The 21147-nt window shown below is 49.6% G+C and overlaps 1 protein-coding gene across 1 annotated transcript in view; it reads right to left on the bottom strand.

The window, feature by feature from the left end:
- Positions 1-2139: 2139 nt before the first annotated feature.
- HELZ2 (helicase with zinc finger 2) overlaps positions 2140-21147 on the bottom strand; it is a 104466-nt gene continuing 85458 nt past the window's right edge. The window contains 3 exon segments of the mRNA XM_054979875.1: positions 2140-6498; positions 9171-9334; positions 10386-10546. Of these exon segments, the coding sequence (XP_054835850.1) occupies positions 6374-6498; positions 9171-9334; positions 10386-10546 (450 nt within the window). The 3' untranslated portion in view covers positions 2140-6373.

Raw genomic sequence — 21147 nt, 5'->3', positions numbered from 1 at the left:
AAAATGTTTACCATAGCTTATGAAAGTGACCATCCAGCTACATGGAAACGCAGAGCTGGAAGGTATCCCCAAGGGTCATCTAGTCCAACCTCCTGCACAACGCAGGAAATTCATAGCTATCTCCCCTCACATGAGAGATTTGCCCTGGGCCGATTCCAGATGACTAACCTTAAATCGCTTCATGCCGCCCTCTTCCGGATCGCGACGGGGAAAATGCGAAATATCGCGTTTCCTCGCGCGAGTTTTGCGCGACGACGCGCAAAACTCGCGCGAGGAAACGCGATATTTCGCATTTTCCCCGTCGCGATCCGGAAGAGGGCGGCATGAAGCGACTTAAGGTTAGTCATCTGGAATCGGCCCAGTCAACGCTGTTGGGAAGTGGGTTTCTTTAATGCTTTCCCAAAATATTGTGGCGCATTCGTGCACCTCATGGGGTTTCCCCAGCTTTCCCCAGATCTTTCTTAAACCTGCTTTGCTCCAAAGTTTTCGAAAAGACTGCTGCAAAACCTGAACGGTTGCCATGGGGATAGAAAAGGTTGGGTTTTCCCTCCCACATGGCAGCCATTTTTCCTGACCCTGACCCAACGGCAGCCATTTCCTCCTCCTACCATCAAGAGGCCTTTTTTTGTTGTTTTAATTGGCAATTGTGATATTATGGCATATCAACTCAAGGAAAATGGAGGCACTTATTAAAGAACCAGAGGAGTTAGCCGTGTTAGTCTGTAGTTGCAAAATAGTAAAAGAGTCCAGTAGCACCTTTAAGACTAACCAACTTTATTGTAGCATAAGTTTTCGAGAACCACAGCTCTCTTCGTCAGATGCATCAAGGGGCCTTTTGTTTTATTTTTAATTGGCAGTTGAATATTGTTATATTGATATAACATTATGGCATATCAACTCACGGAAAGGGGCCAGAGATTTATTTTTTAAAGAACGAAAGCTGGGAATTCAGAGAACCTGGCGCACCTATTGGGGTACCTCTATCCTAACACTCTACTGAACAAAGTTAATTCATTAATTTGTTTATTATTAAAATATTAATACCCCACCTTTCCTTTTTGCTCAAGTTTGAAGTCTTTTTCTAGTTTAAGGACACATCCTACAATTTAAGTGTCTCTTAAAAGCCAGTTTGGTGCAGAGAGCCAGTTTGGTGTAGTGGTTAAGAGCAGCAGGACTCTAATCCGGAGAGCCGGGTTTGATTCCCCACTCCTCCACTTGAAGCCAACTGGGTGACCTTGGGCTAGTCACAGCTCTCTGGAACTCTCTCAGCCCCACCCACCTCACAGGATGTTTGTTGTGGGCATAATAATGACATACTTTGAAAACCGCACTGAGTGGGCATTAAGTTGTCCTGAAGGGCGGTATATAAATCGAATGGAAAAATAGCCACTTACGTTGAAGGAAGAGCCACTTAGGATGTAGGAAGGCTCCTTGGCAGGTAACTGGATCTATCTCACTGTTATAACATTATATCATAGTTACAGATTATTTTTTCAAAGATGAAAAATCCCCAGTGGCCCATAAGAGGGAGGCATGGCCGTTGTTGGGAGACTGGGGCAGAGAGACTGTGGGGAAGCCTGCTATATGGAAGCCCTTTTGCCCCTACACTGCATTGGCAGCTGCAACAACAAAGGGGAAACCACACAAACCTTTCCCCCTGTAGAAGTCACCCAAGAGGAAGCCAGCATGGCTGAAGAACAAAGTCAAGGAAGCCAGCAAAGACAAGGCGCCTTCCTTTAAGAAGTGGAAGTCTTGCCCAAATGAGAACAAGAAGGAGCACAGGCTTTCGCAAAACCAATGTAAGGAGAATTTGAGAAACACTTTGCTAAAACCATTAAGATTTAAAAAAAAGAATTTCCTTAAATACATGAGAAGCAGGAAACAGGCTGGGAAGACAATGGGGCCCTTGGACGACAAAGGGGTGAAAGGATTGCTAAAGGAAGATGGAGAGCTGAGTGAATTCTGTGTTGGTTTTCGTTTTGGAAGACATGGAGGCAGTCGCCCACCACACAACTCTTATTTTCAGGGAAGGTGTTTGAAGAACTGAGTCCAGGCGAAGGGACAGGAGACAAAATACTAGGGCTAACAGACAATACCAGTATTTCTCAACAGGGTGCACACACATAGACACACCGCTGATTAATATCACCATAAAAGATTTTTATTTTGTGCAATACGATCATCTTTACCATTCTTAATTGAAGAGGAATGTTGAGATTCATAGAAACATTGAAAAAATAGAATACAAGAAGTCATGATTTATACAATCTATACAAAACTTAATTTAAAACCAAACGCCTCTCCTGTATGTTGGCTCATAAAAGAGGTTCTAACAGAGGCAGTTCACATGGGGTTTCACTGGGAGAGCTACAGCTACCACCCCGGAGTGTTGCCGAAGGAAATAATCACCCAGTATCTTTGTCACCTAGGGTTGCCAGCCTCCAGGTGGTGGCTGGAGATCTCCCGGAATTACAGCTGATCTCCAGGCCACTGAGATCAGTTCCCCTGGAGAAAATGGCTTCTTTGGAAGGTGGACACTACAGCATTATACTCAGCTGAAGTCCTTCCCCTACCCAAACCCCACCCTTTCCAGGCTCCACCCCCAAATCTCCAGGAATTTCCCAACCTGGAGCTGGCAACCTTATTGTCATCACCTCTGCCCCCCTCCCTCGGACAAAGTGTCCAAATCTCCTACCTTCTGCACTGCTCAGGGATGGTAGCTATAATCCTCTTAACGAATCAGCCCCCCCCCCACCTTGGTCCAGCCAAAGCAGCTTACGTATGAATTCATTTTTTTTTAAACCACCAGTATATCTATCCCAAAAACCAAAGCTAAAATGCAGAGAATCAAAATCCATGATTAATGACAGCTTTAAAAAAAAAGACACACAACCAATTACAGTCCAAAATCTTTAGTCCGTTTCATACACAATCAACATTTTCAGTATGCTCCAGCTGTGTGATCTTTCGTGGGCCTACACAAGAGCAGGGTCTCCTTCAAACAGGAGAACTCCCTGCTTGGCCGTGCTCGTCATTTGCATCTGAACGTTATTGCACTAAAAATAGCTTTGAAAATTGCCCCTGCCTTTACATGTCTTTTATAAAATAACAGGTTTACATTTCTACATTGAACAAGTCTTTTGTTTAGAAGAATGAGTACACCGGAGAAGGCAGCATCTGAGAACATGGCTATTTCAATATCAACAGACTCTCTAAAAAGGAAAGGTTAATTGCAAGCCCTGGGTCCTGAAACTACAGTGTGGCTGGGGCCATTTTTCATATCACACAATTCTGAAAATTCTATTGCCTGTTCGCTTACGGTGAGTAATGCTCAACTCCAGGCAACCAGGCCAGGAAACTTTAAAAAAGCTGCTTCTAACTAATTTTTTTAGGGATACACATGGTTTACAGAGTAGGCATGCTTTGGTAGAAGGGCGAATAAAAAAATTGCAGGCGCCTGACCTGCAGACCCAAGAGTTTCGCTGGTGTTTAAACAGAGAGCACAGAGACTTAAACAACAGAGTCATCTCTGCTGCCCAAAATACGTCCCACAGCAAAGTGACACAAGTATTGGGGGGCGGGGGGGGCAGCAAATCTTGAAAAAGGACCAAGTACGCAGCACTGCCATACTTAAAAACACTGAGGTAGAACAGTGGAAAAGAATTGCCTTGTCTTGTTCAAGATCCTTGATAATAAGTTTCGATTTCCAGGGAGGAAAACCCCAGCCCAAAGAAAAAGACACACATTTTCTAGTTTTCACAGTACGCTCCCTATTGCACTAAAATTAAGCACGCCTAAAACTGAGGCTGGGATTCTGAGATGCTTCTGCCCCCTCCCCTCCCAAATGCTACGAAAAAGCAGCTACAAAAGTATAAATCTGCACAAAGCCGTCGACGCAGAGTCGCAGTAAGACCACAGTTGCCAGCCTCCTTCTCGCGTGTTCCCATGCTCCTAGGAAAATGTTCAGCAGCATTGTCTTAGTGCAAACATTTGGCTCAATTTGCCCTTGTGGTCCTCGTAGTTTTAAATGGATATGTCATGGATTACTGTGTACTGAATCTAGCATCTGGGCTAGGAAGAAGCTAAGAATTGACACACACAAACACACACCGGATCTCTGGAAATTCCAATCACTGAATTTCATGAAGCAATATTAGACAAGCACTTAGTATACTCAGAGCAGAATGAGACCACACGTGCGCCTCCCCTTGTCTCCAATATTTCAGGTGCATGCCAGTGCGGCTCACAACCCACATAGAAACAGTGCAATCCACACAGATCCGCTGTCCTGGACACAAAAGCCTGTAGCACAGGAGACTATAAACCACAACTAACAAAGGTGTCGATACCCAGATAGATCCAGAATTAGCCGTGTTAGTCTTTAGTCGCAAAATAGTAAAGAGTCCAGTGGCACCTTTAAGACTAACCAACTTTATTGTAGCATAAGCTTTCGAGAATCACATCTGACAAAAAGAACTGTGATTCTCGAAAGCTTATGCTACAATAATGTTGCATCTGACAAAGAGAGCTGTGATTCTCGAAAGTTTATGCTACAATAAAGTTGCATCTGATGAAGGGAGCTGTGATTCTCGAAAGCTTATGCTTCAATCAAGCTGGTTAGTCTTAAAGGTGCTACTGGACTCTTTACTATTTTGATATCCAGATAGCCAGTGCTGGTTATACCGGGTCAGCGGACCTCAATTTTCCCAGAACTAGGACCTATCTTTCACCCACACCCTCCAAGCAGCAATGCAGGGCTTCAAACACATGACAGGAAGTCACATGACAGCAGAGGCGCAGCACAGGAAGAGGCAGAGACAAACCAGGACCATGGATAGCACACCAAGCAATCTCAAGGCAGGAAATGCAAGCCATGCCTCAGAGCGGAACCACAAGTGATGTCTGACACAGGTTGGACACTTGCCAGCTTCCCTCAAGTTTTGATGGGAAATGTAGGCAGCTTGGCGGAATGTTGGACAAGTGACAGTTGAAAAGTCCGTTGGACAGCAGTCGGAGAGCCAAGCTGCAAGACCAGGACGCCTACATTTCCCATCAAAACTTGAGGGGAGCCGACAAGTGTCCAACCTGTGTCAGGCGTCACTTGTGGTCCCGCTCTCAGGCTCATCTATGGGGTTCATGACCCACTAGAGGTTCTTGACTCATGGGCTGAAAATCACCATCTCAGCTTATACACTAGCAGCCGTGTAGGCCCATGTGTAATCTTCTTCTGCTCCCGTAATCTGTAGAGGGGGGTAACGGTCACCATAACCAACTCAGGGATCACCACGAGAGAAAAGGTTGGCTTGCTTCAAGCCAACCCAATCTCTCTTTGGAGAAGCAAACCTGGTGCTCAAGCCACAATTGTCTTTTAAAAGAACAAACCCACAATATATCCTTGCCAAATGGAAACGCTTTCAAATAAAAGTTCAGAATGACACCTTTTAAAAATATTTTTTAAAAAGTAGAAAATATTCCTTGGACTGAGGCTACCCTGAACCATTTACATTCCATGGCCAAGATAACCCTCGTTTAAAAGATAAAAACAGTCTTCTTATATAAAAATAAACTCATCTATGGCTAAGTCTCCTTTATAGACTTTTCAGCGCCGTGCTGGAAAATGTTCATGCTTCATATGCCATGTGCGCGTCTTCCACTATAGAATGAGACAGGATCCATGGGATAAAATCAGCTTCAAGCATGGGATAAAATCAGCTTCAAGAATGGGATAAAATCAGCTTCAAGCCTTTGGTTCCGCCATAGCTGGTATTCTCCTAAATGTCCTTCGCAGGCCATCATTTAGTTTCTCAAGATGTCCTTTTGGTCAACAAACCCAAGCTAAGTTAAGATGTATTTTCCCTGAATGCCAGGCTGGGAATTCCACAAAACACCCCAAAACTTTGGCCTCCACATGTGAATATTTTTCTTCTAGAAAGGATGCATCCAGAAACATAAAGAGGAATGTAAGAAAAGGAATTCATCAAATCTCATAATTAAATCTCATAATACAGTGGTTGCCACTGTACAGTGCAGATGTAGTTCCCAGTGCTTTGCAGTGGTTTTGCCACTGGTGTACTCCAGCAGGAAGCACTAGTAAGAAAGGAAAGGAAGCCTGAATCAATGCTCCCCAGCCCTCGCATGTGGTGCTACATAATGCTACCTGGACCACTGGCGGCACACCATCTACGTGGCATGGTCCCCAAATTCAGGTTCAAAGTTCTTTGTGTGAGGCTGCTCACAGCACACTGCCATAACAGATTTAGGTGGTGCACCACAGCAGTTCTTGGGTGTTCTTTAAAAAGGTAGAAAGAGGCCAAGAAAGCAAGACAAGGAACATTAGGAATGTGCTAGGGTTTGCCCAGTCGGCACTGCGTCCTCATCTGCGAGCAGCCAGCTTCTTCCGAACTTGGATTGCGGTTGCGAAGGTGAGACATCTCTGGGCCCGGTAATGTTGCACAAGTCTTCGCCACAAGGGGTTGCTTTCGAGGAGGTGACGGTTGCCTACAAACAAAAGGGTTGGGGAGGGGGGGAGAGAGGAAAATGAAATTTGTTCCTGATGAACCCACTGAGTTGTGATTCACGGCCAAGCAGTCTCATTGAAGGAGTTACGACACAACTAAAAATTGGGTGTTAAACGGTGGTGAGATTGACATGGGAGGATTCTGTTTTATGGGGAAAGTTGGCAGTTGAACCAAAACTGGCCACCTCAGCTGCCACTGCAGACCCCGATCAGCTGTTACGAAGCTCTTGTGTCCCCGATGTGTCCGCCCTAGTCCTGTCAACAGGCATGCCCTGGGAATCCCATGTTCAGGACTTAATTCCCTGGTGAGCGCAGGTTCAATTAGGATCAAGACCACAATGTGGGGGAAGGAGGGGCTGAAGCTTTCCCCCCATACTCTTTTTTCAACCTGAAATGGCATGTAGCCCATCAATGTACATAGTAAGTATGGTGTAAACAGCATTTCCCGAAGGTCGCTTCAGGTCAAGAAAATGGCACGCCAAAAGACGGACAGAGGCTCTCGTGGGTTAGAATGCAAAACAGAAAGGACAGAAGTCCACCACGAGCTCCAGTCACTCACTATGATTAAACAATCATATATTCTTTTTATAACAGTTCAAGTGCTACGTGCTGATGGTATTACACAGGGCTTTTTTTCAGCAGGAATGCGGTGGAACGGAGTTCCAGCACCTCTTGAAAATGGTCACATGGCCGGTGGCCCCGCCCCCTGATCTCCAGACAGAGGGGAGTTTAGATTGCCCTCTGCGCCGCTCAGCAGCGCGGGGGGCAATCTCAACTCCCCTCTGTCTCTAGGTCAGGGGGCGGGGCCACCAGCCATGTGACCATTTTCGCTGAGGGCAATTTAAACTTTAAAAAACTCCCCCTTATTCTAGCTGACCCAAAGTGACATCATTGCGCAGTCCCGGAAGCATGCATGCACTTTGTGTGTGCGCACATGGTACCAGGGGCACCACCTCCCACCAAGAGTTGCCCCGTGTGCTGGCAACCCACTGAGTTCCACCACCTCTTTTCCCAGAAAAAAAGCCCTGGTATTACATATAGTCTAACGTGCTCGGACAATTAACAAAAGCAGCACACCCCACTCACTAATTATACCATAAATCCCGTATCAGTAAATATTTCCACAGAAGTCATGAAGCCAATTACAAATTCATAAGAACCCAGTGCTAATACTCTCAGGCTATTTTCCAAAATGTGCAAACGTGCTGCTACACCCCAACAGAAATGCAACCGGAGGAGATGTTAATCCAGTTCATATAACATCAGAAAAAAAACGTTCCTCTCTCAGGAGTCCAATAAAAAATGCTCACGTGTGCCAATGGTAAGTAGTCTCCGATACTGCTGGATGTATGCTACTCAGGGCTGGCGCCACCATTGTGGTGGTGAGGTGGGCGCTACGTGTGCTAGGGCGCCAGAGGGGGTGCTGGGGGCAGAGGCACACGCCACGGAGCTGGTGTGCCTGGTCCGCAGCTGCTGCAGCCGGTCAACCCCGCACTGCCGCCACCACACGCCCCCGGCCGGGTGCAGCAGCTGCGGGCCACGCACGGCAGGCGTCCGGGGCAGTGTGTGGAGCACAGACAGCCTCTGCACACCACCCCAGCCACCCGCCAGCCAATGGGTCCGGCTTTGCTGCTCAATGACATCACGCGGTGATGCAATCACACAGCCCGGGGGCATGCACATGCACGTAGGGGCGGCCGCGGGCGCGCCGCCCCTGATGCTACTCCCAGTTCTCTTCCTCCAGTTCTCACGCAGAGAAAAGAGTTTATCGAGGTAACCCTTTTCCCGACAGGTTGCTAGCTCTGTTCCTATTTCGTCAGTACTTTTTCAAGGAAATTGCACCTATTCCAAAGTTGGTTTCGAATTTATGATCAATCAGTGTCCTACGAAATATTCCCTCCGTCGTTTCTTCCAGGGAAATATTTATTGATATAGGATTTGTGATATAATTATTGAGTGAGGTGCACCGCTTTTGTTAGTAGTCTGAGCATGTTAGACTATGTGTAATACCATCAGTACATAGCACTTTTAACTATTATAAAAAGAATATATGACTGTTAAATCATAGTGAGAGATTGGAGCTCGTGGTGGACTTGCGTCCTTTCTGTTTTGCAAGAAAATGGCACGGCAGGATGCCTCACTGTGTGCTATGGGTCCCGATCCAAATCAGACTGCTACACCCCTGGGAATTAAGTTTGGAACATGGAACTCCCGGAAGACATTTGTCAACAGGACCGAGGTGGACACGCAGGGGACCCAAAGACCTTATCACATTTGCCCTTCAGGCAAAAAGGAACAAGAGAGCGAACACCAACTACGGCAATTGGAGCTGGTGGCCCTCAGCCCATCACGCCATCCCTCCCTCTTTGCAACGCCTCCTAGCTGTCCTGATAGTTCCCCGGGGATACCGAGGGCTCCCCAGGCATCTTAAGCAATTCTGCCTCCAGCCACACACCGCAGTCAAGCGCAAAACTGCCCCCAACCTTTCTGGCTGATTCCGCACATGTTGGATAATGCACTTCCAATCCTCTTTAGAGATCATTTGGAACTGAATTTTTCAAGTGTGAAACAAAAAATCCACTTCCAAACGATAGCTAAAGTGCATTGAAAGTGCGTTATCCAACGTGTGCAGAAGGAGAGTCTGACTACTTACCAATAATGCAGAGCCCCTCCTGTGCCCGGGTGATGCAGACGTTGATCTGGTTTGGGTCGGTCACAAACCCTAAATACTTCTTCTGCCAGCTTATTGTGGGCCTTTCGTCAATAGCTGACCGGGAGCAGGACCGTACGGTGGACACGATCACATACTTCCATTCGCTTCCTGGGGGTGGGAAATGGCATGAGAATTAGCCTTGCTCAGCCAGGAAACTCACTGGGAGACCATGGGACAGGCACTTCTTGCCCAGCCTAATCCACCTCACAGGGTGGTTGTGAAGGAGGGGTGGGGATCCCATGCACACAACCCTGTGAGGTCCTTGGAGGAATTAAATGACCACAGATATAAACAGCATGTAAATTACAGCCCAGAAGAGATGCTCTTCTAAAAGTCATAGAATCATAGGGTTGGAAGGGACCTCCAGAGTCATCTAGTCCAGCCCTCTGCACAATGCAGGAAAGTCATAACTACTTTCCCCCTATACCCCCAGTGACCCCTACTCCATGCCCAGAAGATGGCAAAACACTGTCAGGATTCCTACCCAGATTGGCCTGGGGAAAACTGCTACCAGTTTGGTGTAGTGGTTAAGAGCACGAGGCTCTAATCTGGAGAGCTGGGTTTGATTCCCCACTCCTCTGCGCGAAGCCAGCTGGGAGACCTTGGCCTAGTCACAGTTCTCTGGAGCTCTCTCAGCCCCACCCACCGGGTGATTGTTGTGGGGTAATAATAACATACTTTGTAAACCGCTCTGAGTGGGCATTGTTGTCCTGAAGGGCGGTATATAAATCATAGAATCATAGAATCATAGAGTTGGAAGGGGCCATACAGACCATCTAGTCCAACCCCCTGCCCACCTGACCCCCTAGGTGGCGACTGGCATTACCCTGGGCATATAAGAAGGGGCCACAAGAACTAAGCCCTGATGTAACCCTTCCTGTCCTCCCCCTCACGATCTGCCCAGGTTCACAGAATCAGCATTGCTGTCCGGTGGCCATCGAGCCTCTGCTTAAAAACTTCCAAAGAAGGAGAAGAAGTGTGGCTGGGGAGAAGGGGGCGGGGTTAAGGATTTACTTCCAGACCGAAGATTCTCCTTTGCCCATACATGTTTTCATTCAATATTTGTCGTGATTCAAAGCTGTAAAGGTTTCATCGGACCCCCTACATTCTGGGGTGGAGGCACTTTTCTAAAATGCATGACGCTTCGTCAGCAACTTGCCTTGACTTTTCATGATGGTGCAGACAGTCACGTCTTGCAGCCTCTCTTTGGAAAGCAGTTTCTTGATCTCGACTACCTGGGCGTTGTAAGGGGTTAGGACAGCAATGTGCGCAGGTTTGGTGGTCCCGTCCAGAGTCAACTGTTTTGTTATCCTCACCTGAAGGAGAGCAATAGATGTCAAGTAGACTCAGTAGGTTCAAGCTGACAGTTTGGCTCACAAACCCTCCACTATGATTCTCTCAGATGAGGCCACACAAGACATTCAAAATGCTCGTAAGCCTTCCACCCATGCTTCTTAGGTCCACATGTGGGAGAGTTTCTCCACATGGGTTTCACAACAGGGATTTCCCCCTTTTTATGCCTCCTACCACTTATATTTGACTAGCAACAACACGTTGTGTGAAAAAATACAACAGGCTCTAGAAAATTGATTCGGCAGGCCTCCTCCCAGTGGCAAGCAGGCACTTTGCAGTGGCCTGGAGCGGGAGGGCGCTGAAGGGAGGCGTGGGGAGGAGTGCTCAGGCCATCGATGTGGTGGGCCCCTCCCAGTGGCAAGTGGGCGCTTCTCAGCAGCCTCAAGGCCACAGTCATCGACAATGCACCTGTGTGAGGATAAAAAGTGAGTCGTCGCCAATACGGCTTGCCTTTTATATAGTAGGATCATTTAGTGGACATAAACTGTTACCAGAACTGCTCTTTTATTATAATGGGGAATTAGCTGTAGCAGTCTGTAACTATTAATATTAAGCGAGGATCATAACCTATGTTTACGGAGGTCCCGATCCCAGACACTCTAGTGAAAAAGAGGCAGACAAGGAGTAAGGTCCAAACACGTGTATTGAGTGTAGCGTAAGCCTAGCTTGCACAATCATACAAAGAACATACAAGGTCTAAGAAACATAGAGTAAGAAATATAGAGACGTTCGCATTAGCTGGTTCCCAACGATGATAGGGGGAATACTCACTTATCCTGGAGCGAAGCAGAGACGCAGCAGCGAGGGTGGCCCAATGCCAGCACTGGGACCACAGACGGACAGCAAGGAGGTCTGGATAGGGAATGGCCGAGGCACCGAGTGGTCTGGGAGACCAGCTTAAATACCCCAAAACGTACCCTGGGGCTGGTGCTGTACTTGGTGGTTCTCACAGATTAAAACAAAGGGTCTAATGGGCTACTGAATGGCTTGGATGGGCCACTTTGGTAATCAGATTGTGATAAGTGACACCTCAGGAAGAGGGGACAAAAGAGGGAGGGGGAAATCCGAGTGGGCTGAAAGGATGTTCCAGCGGACAGGGCTTGTCCTGATGTCATCAGCTTTGGAATGCGGAGGTTTCTTTGAGATGCATTCTTTAAGTGCTTGGGATGGTCGGCACTTAGTTCCTTCTCCGGGGCGGCTCCTAAGATATGCAGAGCGGGGCGAGGTACTCTCGCTGCGGACGTGGTGTGCCCGCTTCGCCGAAATGGCTTCTCAAAGCAGTCTCTTCCTCTGGGTCTTCTGGGTGCCTGAGAACATGGATGCCGGCTGGGCATAGCTGGGGCTGGATAGCAGGCTGCCCGGTAGCGAGGGCAAGCTCGGGGACCGGCTCGCGGGAGGCTCCAGACGGGAACTGACCAGGGAGCGCCTAGCCAGGCTCGCTGGAGGTTTCCTCGGCAGGCGCCCGGCTGCTAGCAGCGGCTTGGGCCCATATGAGGCAGGCTTCCATGGAGGCAGGGGGAACAACACTTTAAAACACAGTCCAAAGCAGGGAACAGGCACGGTCCATGGCAGATGGCAATGCAGGCACGGGGAACACAGTCCAAACACACACTGGGAATTCCAGATACAGGTCAGGGCAGGGCTGCCCAGAAAGAGAGTCCTTTGTGCAGTTACCCAAACATGGAGTCAGTAAACTACACAGTCTATTGCAGCAGCAAGGTAATTGACACGCAGACAGGAAACTGACACGTGTATCAGAACACACACGTGCAAAGCAATCTTTGTGCAGCAGAGAAACAGCAACGCAGGAAACTTTAACACAGTTCATAGCAGGCTTCAAAGCAGGGGAGGGGGCCTACTTGGCAACAATTCCCCCCCTCGGAGACCCCGGGACGTCAGGCGCGCGGGTCTCCGAACTTGACTTCAAAGGCGAGGTGGTCGGCAATGTCCGGTGGTCGAGCTTCGAGCGAAGAAGGAGTGGGAAGGGAAGGAGGGGGAGGCATCACTCAAAAATTTAGTTTGGAGAACCACCTAACCGAATAAGTGCAATTTAGATCAGCCAATGGGCTGCAGGTCTCTGGGTTCACACCAGGGGGTGTGCTAAGTGCAATCGTCAGAATAAATAGCAATAATTTATAGCAATAGTAATTCATAGTAATAGGCAGCAATGATCAATTCATGCATATAAACAACAACAATTCATGTTTGGGTACATTGATCAATTCATGGCGAGAGGTAATTTATACGGAATTCATGGTGGGTTAAAAGCGTTAAAAACCAGGAGCAATTCATACACATGGATCAATTCATAGATAACTAAAATCATAAATACATAGGATTAAAAGCAGGGACAACTAAAAGCAATTCATACAGGGTAAAGTGAAGTGTGCAAGCATGGCATAATTCATTGAGGGTAGGCTAATTCATAAATGGTTAAAATCATAAATACATATATGTGATTAAAAGCAATAGTTCATGAAGTCAAAAGCAGCAAGAATAAAAGCAAGTGCGTGGAAACAATTCATGAGGGGTAGGCGGCGGAAGGCTCATGGGGGCAGAAAAATACACTCTGCAATTAAAACCCAAATCAATAGTTAGATTAAAACCAAATTCATAAAGTCTAAAACCAATGTTTAAATACCCAATAAAAAGAGACCGTTCAGGAGGGGTCTCAGTTAAAACCAAATTCATAAAACAATAAATAGGCTAGAATTACCTCGGCGGAGGGAGTCAGGTTAAAAAGGCAATTCAAAAGGTTAAAATCAAATTCATGGGATAAAGTTAATGGGCGCACTTGCAATAGATAGAGAGAGGGACTAGTTCGGGGCTAAATTCATGGGAGTTAAAATTCATAAGAAGCAATGCAAAGAAATTCATAAAACAATAGGGCACAAAGATCACAGACGGCTCAGTCCGCAGTACAGCTGCTAGACTGGGTTGCATATTTACAGAAACAGGCAAACTTAGTCCATGTGTTCCAAAACACACTTCCACCCCCCCTTGCTGTCTGCGACAATCCGCAGAGCAGGGTCGGTGAGCGGCGAGAAGGGCTTCAGGCACACAGTTCTAGTCCTCATGGAGGTGGCGCTGCTGGCGGTCGTTTGGAGACGGGCCGTGGGCTGGGAGGCAGAGAAATATGTCCCCCCCTAGTCCACAAGAGGGCCTCGGAGCGGTGTCCGGCAGCAAAGCGTCCATGGGGCTGGTTCAGGATCCATACACATAATAAAATATTGTCATAGTTCATGACAACGCAAGCAAATAAACAAGGGTTAAAGGAGGGCGCCAAGAATATCCCTTAAGGCAGAAGAAGGTCGGGGTTATAGTGATCCAAGCGGTAAGACAGCTGGAGTTGCTGGAGCTGTCGGCGGCTCCAACAGCCCAAATAAAGCAGTGAGGCACATAACAAAACTTGAAAGGCCAAAATAACAACGATCGGGTGCAAAGCCAAATTGTAAATTCCAGTGGCAGTGGGGCTCCAACCAAAGAGGGTTTCCCACCACGAGTGCTCACCCGTGGTCTTGATCCGTTGGGCAAGATCCAAAATCTCCTTTCCGTTGTGGGACACAACCAAAGCAGTGGTATCCCCGTCCCTCTGGATGCTCTGGAGGGTGCGGTGGAGCTGCGGGTGGGTCAGGAGCTCGTGGATTAATTCCAGACCGATGCCAAGGGGAATGGGCTTCACATAACGATAGATGGAGGGTGCCATCAGGATCTCTTCTTGGGTCCAGACCGGTACCGTGTAGGTGAAGTCGCAGGCTGCCACCGAAGACAGGTTGCAAAAGCAGCGGTTGACTCCCGGGATCACGGGCTTGAGCTGGAACGAGTTCAGGACCACAAAGTCGCAGGCCGTTCGCACGCAGGCACATCCTTTCCCAATGTAGACCACAGCGGAGCTGTTCTCCCGGACGACCTCAAAAGAGCACTCATTGAGGGCGTCGACTTGCGGTACACAGGGGTGATGCGGTGCAAAGGCTTGGTCTTGGCAAATGAAGCCGGTCTGGTCTCGATGCTGGCACCCTTGGAGGCTGACGAGCTGCCATCCGGTCGGGGTGAAGCGGGCCCAATGGTCGGGGTGGCGGGCGTAGAGGACTTCGGTGTCGCTGACTTGGAGTCCCAGAGGCACGACTGGATACACATGGAATGACTCGTGCGCACTGGCCGTTAATAAAAATAGTTTAAGCTCCTGGGTGGTCGGTGAGAATGAGGAATTTACGAGAGACCACCAGGATTCAAGCTCCAGTTCTATGGGTGACAATTTGGGCATAATCAATCTTTTAATTTCCAGGGGCAAGTGCCCGTCCATGGCTTGCCGAATTAGCCCCATGGCCACAGCCTGGTTTAATTGTTGGGCTTGCATACATGCCATGGCTATTGACATGTTGCGTTCCAAAGACTGTGTCCCTTTGAGCAGCAGAGAAAAATCTCCTTCAATTTGACTCTCCCAGTTAACTAAAATGGAGCTGATCTCGTGTTGCCCATTCGAAATGGAATTTAGAGACTGCACCACCGGTTTACCTAAGTCGGAGATGCTAGTCGTGACATGGGCAAACTTATTAGCGAGAGTCTCAATGTTGACCGAATCCATGATTGCTAAGCCTCCGGCTGCAGGAGCAGTCCAGTCGGCAATGCTTCGCCTGGCACGCGAGAGAGAGGGGGAGGGATCGATCCACAGTTGTAGCCATGCATTCCAACCCTTGCTACCGGCCTCCAGATAGGGAGCGCACTGCGGCAGCCTCTGGGTTACATTTAGTTCAGCTAAGTCTATGCGGATCTCTTTTAAAGACATTTGCGGGCGGACTAGAACTCTCTCTCGAATGTCAGTTTTCAAAACATGGGAGCCCACTATATGCGTGCCGCCTTGGCTCAATTGCTCATTGCTAGCAATCAAAGGGTCAATTTGGATGGCGTGGGTCTCCTGGGTCCGGATCAGCAGGGAATAATTGCCTGGTTCGTGAGTCAAATTTACAAAGAGCAGCCCCAGCCGGTGAAATTTCTCTACTAGGGGCTTAGTTTGGCATTCGGGCGTCTGTTGAACCAGTATCCAATCAGGTGGGCCGTGTTTGGCTAGGTCTTCCTCCTTTACAATCCAGGTCAGGTTCTCCCAGCGTTCTATAGCAAAGGAGAGAACTGTGCCTGAAGGGGGCATGATAGTGACTGATGCAGACTCAGTGGTAGTAGTGCCTAGTAGGATGGTCATTCTAAAGGGGTCTCCTGCCTTCCATACTGCGGCCGACACTAAAATAACTTCACAGTATGGTCCAAAAGCCTCAGTAACAAATGGCGAGGTTTCGAAATTGGCAGGGGTGGTATATTTGTCTACCACCGGGACTGCGGTGGGGGCAGGCCTGATACGGGGAAGAAACATACATGGAATTGGAGCAAGTGGTGAAACTGTATCAGTAGGCGAGTAACATACTAGTTCTTGGGACATGGTTTTAACTCCTACACATAAAATAACAAGCTCTGGGGGTCGGATCCACTGCTCTTCACAACTGCGGAAGTTTGTGCGATCCGTGGGGGTGGTCATATTGCTCTGCTGCACAACTTTGCAGACCATCATCTCATTCCCTGCTAGTGTATTGATACATCTCCAGTGGGGGTAGGGCATTAATTTGGACGGGCGTCCCTCTATTAGGGTGCCTGCCAGCACGAGCAAACACAGAGTAGCCAGGTGCCTCATCTCCTGGCCTTCCTTTCCTTTTTGGCGAAAATATCCTGGGGAGACCTGCGGATATAAGTACAGGCTCCCTGAGTTTCTTGCAGCAAAATAAATGGCGTAAGGGGGAAAAGAAAAAGGGAGAGCGTTTTTCTGCCAGCACTGTCTGTTAAGCGGGGTTCGAACGAGAAGTCCCAGAGCACTAAGCGGGCCTTCCAGCTTGTTGCTCTGGGGAACTCCTGTGCGAAGGTTTCTTTCTATAGCATGTATATTTCAGGGGAGACGTCTTTACGTCGAGCAAGGGTCGGCTGTACGTTAGGCGGGATTATGCAAACTCGCCCCAGGGGTCCCTGGGTGCCTAGGCTAGGTGGCCTTCAGGTGCCCCTTGCTCGGTGGCGGGCTGTTTTTATTTTGCGGGCTGAGAGCTATCTGTCCGGCTCGGCCTGGCCTTGCCGTTCTAAAATGGAAAAAAAACTAAAGAGCGGCTTCCATTAACTATAAGGGTTGCTGCAGACGGGGGCCCTCGCTTTAATTTTCAAAAATGGGCCTTCGTCATATGTTTGCAGGACAACCAATTTTTGGAGGGAGCTCCCTCGGGAGGCCCCATCTTCTAGTTAAGGAAAAAAAAAAAATGATACACCGGGCAAAAAGGAAAAATACACTGAGCAAAAGAAAAATGCACTGAGCAAAAAGAAAAATACACGGAGCAAGAAGCATACGGGTGTGGGGTACTTTTGGGTTGCCCTTACTTGGGGTGCCTGGCAGGGCTTCGTTATAACTTCAATATGTCTCCCCCCCTTCTTTTCCCTTATACGGTACGGGCAAGGGAAAAGATTACGTGGGGCGGGCGGCTGCTGGCGGAAAGGGCCGAAGTGGAGCCGAGGGCGCTCGGCGGCGTTTATCGAAAAGCGGCGGAGACGGCCGAGATCTGCCGGCGCCACTGGGTCTGGGTTATTCGGGGGTCATCTTGGCGCGGGGGATCCTGGCTATGTAAATGAGGCACGCTGCCCCTTGTGCGTGGCGAACGCACCCCAATAACACATTCCAGGGGTAACATATTTACAAAATACTGGCGGGTCTTTTACCTTTGCACTAAAGCGTACTAGATGGTGGCGCCGTATAGCAACTCACCATGACGGATATGAACATTAGTAAAAGAGGGATGTTGGGCTATCTGGGGGTCCTTTTCCAGGGGAGGCACGGCCCTCAAAGCCAAAGCCGACCATCATGCGAAAGCGTGGGTCTGGCAGGTGAGACCCCGAATCTACGTAGATGCGGGATCTTCACCAGCACGGCGGGTGAAATGTTTTCAAATACAGAGATCACCTTTATTGGTGTGTCTCCAATATTGGAAATGCATTCACTCTTGGGCTAAAGCCTCTCCAACCACTTTCACACAGCAACTCTCTTTTGCCTGTGCAATTTTTTTTTTCCGAACATGCGGCTTACGATCCAATTAAGAATCACTCTCGGTGGTGGTCCTATTTGGCTTTGATTGCCGTGTCTTCTCCTAAGGGTCCCAACTGTGGGGCCCGCCTAATGAGGTCAAAGAATAGAATTGGAAAAACTTTTAACATTTACACCGATATCTACATATTCTACTATTTCTTTTATTCTAAAGCTACAAAGGTCTGGTCTAAGGGGACACACGGTATCTCTGGCCCAGGGTGGAGGGATATCTGGCGAATCACTGGGCAGAGGGGGGCTGGACTGGTGGAGGTTCCCCCAGGGTCGTACACAGGAGGGGCGGTTTGCAGCGGCTTCCCTTTCCATTCTTTTAACTGAGAGGCATGAAAGTATTTTAGCCACGTTCCTCCTGTCCTTCTCTGGATGGCTACCTGATAGACAGCTGGGGAGACTCTTTTTGTGATAGGGACTGGGCCTTGCCACTTGGCTGCTAGTGAGTGCGCCTTTTGCGAAAACTTCCTGTACAGAACGAGCTGTCCTTCTTCCCACTGCCTGGGGTTCCTGACCCATCCCAATTTGCGGTCCATATCCTTCTGAGCTGTGCCCAACTTCTGGGCCACTTGCATGTGGACGGCGTGTATGGATGAGAGCAGGTCCTGGACCCAAGCATCATTAATCACTACAGGCTGCATGTCGGAAGGGAGCTGCGTATCTAGCCAGAAGGCTTCCGGGAGTTGCATTCTTCGCCCTGTCATTACCATATGGGGTGTGAGCCCGTGAACTGCGGTAGTGCCTCTAATGGCCATTAGGATTATGGGGAGTTTTTCATCCCAGTCTCTCCCGGAGGAGCGAACCATCTTGCGGAGAGCCTCCTTGAGGGTCCGGTTGGTTCTTTCTATGGCGCCTGAAGCTTGAGGGTGGCCGGCTATGTGGAACCGTTGCTGGATGCCTAGCGCCTTGCAAAGCTCCTGGGTGACTTCTCCGATGAAGTGTGAGCCTAAATCAGAGTCCATGACCCTCACAATGCCCCATCGCGAAAAGACATTGTTGAACAATAGTTTGGCTGTGGTGGCTGCATTGTTGCGCTTGCACGGAAACGCTTCGACCCACTTGCTAAAGGGGTCTATGACAGTGAGGCAGTAGCGATTGCCACGAGCAGTGGGGGGAAGGGGGCCGATAAAGTCAATCTGTATGCGAGCCCAGGGTCCATCAATTCTCTGATGCTGGAGGGGAGCTCTAGGTCCGGTGGGGTCTGCATTAACCATAGCGCAGGACAGACAGTTGTCTACCCATTGCGCTACTTCGGTGCGCATGCCAGGCCACCAACCAACCTCTTTTACCCTTTCCAGAGTCAGATCCTTGCCTCGGTGTCCCTGCTCGTGGACAAACTGAATTAAGTCAGCCCTAACTTCCAATGGTACTACCCAATGGCGTTCGCCGGCTGCATCTACTGCCCAAACTATGCCTTCCTCTTCTCTGATCATGAGTCTTCCTGTCTGATCCCTTCCTGCGGTCAGGAGGTCAGTTATTTCTGGGTCAGATAGCTGCAGTTGTGCTAGGTCTAGTGTTCCTGCGGTTCCCTGAGCTTGGCTGCGGGCTTGTGCCCGAGTGGTGACAGGGCGGAGGGGACAATCGGTGGCTAGTTCCGGTGGGGGAGCACTTTCAGTGGCGGCTGCCTTGGCTGCAAGGTCTGCCTGGTCATTCCAATAAGCGGTCTCTGAGTTCGTCTTCTGGTGTCCCTTGACATGGGTCACCTGCGTTGGGCCTGAGCGAGACTGGAGGAGTGCTGCTACTTGCTGCCATAGCTGTAGGTGGGCTACGGGTTTCCCATCGCTAGCTCTCCACCCCTGATTCTGCCATACCGGGAGCCAGACCGTGGCGGCTTTGGCCGTCCAATCCGAGTCTGTGTAAATGGCAAGTGGGCTTTCTGGGGGCTCAAACTCAAGCACCGCCAGAAGCGCTTGCACCTCAGCCGCTTGGCTGGAATGGGGACGGGCTGGACCTTTGAGGGTATGGGCGTCGCTCACTCGCACGGCGCCGTAGCCTGTCCGGGGGGAGCCTCCAACGTGGAAGGAGGAGCCGTCACAGAACCAGCATGTGAAGCCGTTCTGTCGGGCTTCCTCTAGCGGGACTCCCCAAGTGACTGGCCAGACAACCTGCGGTGGCGGGTCCAGGGGGCACTCGTGCTCGGTCCCGGTTACCAATAGGCCATAGGGGGCTGGAGGCTCGGTGGTCTCCTTTTTAAATTCCACTCCGCGGTTGACTAGGGCCAGGGTCCACTGCGCTATGCGAGCGTTTGAAACTTGTCCGTCCTGTATCTTTCCCGACAGGATATATTTGAGGGGCGTGTGAGTGGTTTGCACTATTGTGCGTGAACCTCCTATGATAAATTCCCAATGGGTCAGACTCCAAACTAGAGCAAGGCAAGTCTTTTCGCATGGGCTAAACTTAGTTTCTACTGCGGTTAGGTTGCGAGAGGCATAGGCTACTACTCTAGCGGTTCCTGCTTGCTGCTGGGTGAGCGTGGCTCCTATGCTCTTGTCTGATACTGCTAACTGGATAAAGAAGGGCTGGGTAACATCTGGATGGGCTAGGGCCGGGGCTGCGGCCAGACTGCGCTTTAGCTCGGCTAAGGCTGTCTGTTGCTCCGGTCCCCACTCCCAGGGAGTGTTCTTCTTGAGGAGAGCATAAAGGGGGCGAGCTTTGTCTGCAAAGGACTCGATGAAGTCTCGGGAGAAGTTAAAAGTTCCTAGAAGGGCTCTGAGGGAGGGGACATCGGTGGGTGCAGGCAGCTTGGAAATGACCTCCATTCGCTGGGCGTCCGGGGTGCGACCCTCGGGTCCCAGGGTCAGACCCAGGTACTTGACGCTGGTCTGAACCAATTGGGCCTTTTCCCTGCTAGCCTTGAACCCAGTCTCGCGGAGGAGTTCCAGGACTTCCCTGGTGATTTGGCGGGCTAATTCTTCCGTGGGGGCGTGGACTAAAATGTCATCCACGTAGCTCAGTACGTGGGGCCTCGAGGAGGGTTGGAGGCGTTCCCACATCTGAACTACATGAGCATGACAAATGCTGGGGCTGGAGTGGAATCCCTGGGGGGTCCGCTTGAATGCGTATTGCTGGCCGCGGAAAGTGAACGCGAACTTGTACCAGCAAGACTCATGCAACCGGATGGAGTGGAAAGCATTGGCCAGGTCTATGACCGAGTAGAACCGGGACCCAGCGGCAATGGCCGTTAGGATCTCATTATACTTGGCCACAACCGGGGCAACTGGAGGGGTGGTGGCATTCAGGGCACGGAAGTCGACCGTCATTCTCCAGGTCACTCCATCTGCTTTCAGAACTGGCCACAATGGGGCGTTGCAGATGGACTGCATCGGGAGTATGACGTCCCACTCAAGGAGTCCTTCTATAGTCTTGGCTATCCCTGCCTCAGCTTCTGCTGGGTACTTGTACTGTCTTTGGGGAGGGGGGTCCTTTCCTTCAATCAGGACGCAGGCGCCC

The sequence above is a fragment of the Eublepharis macularius genome, chromosome 5, assembly GCF_028583425.1.
Source record: "Eublepharis macularius isolate TG4126 chromosome 5, MPM_Emac_v1.0, whole genome shotgun sequence".
NCBI lineage: Eukaryota > Metazoa > Chordata > Lepidosauria > Squamata > Eublepharidae > Eublepharis > Eublepharis macularius.
This window is presented reverse-complemented; position numbering and strand designations above follow the sequence as displayed.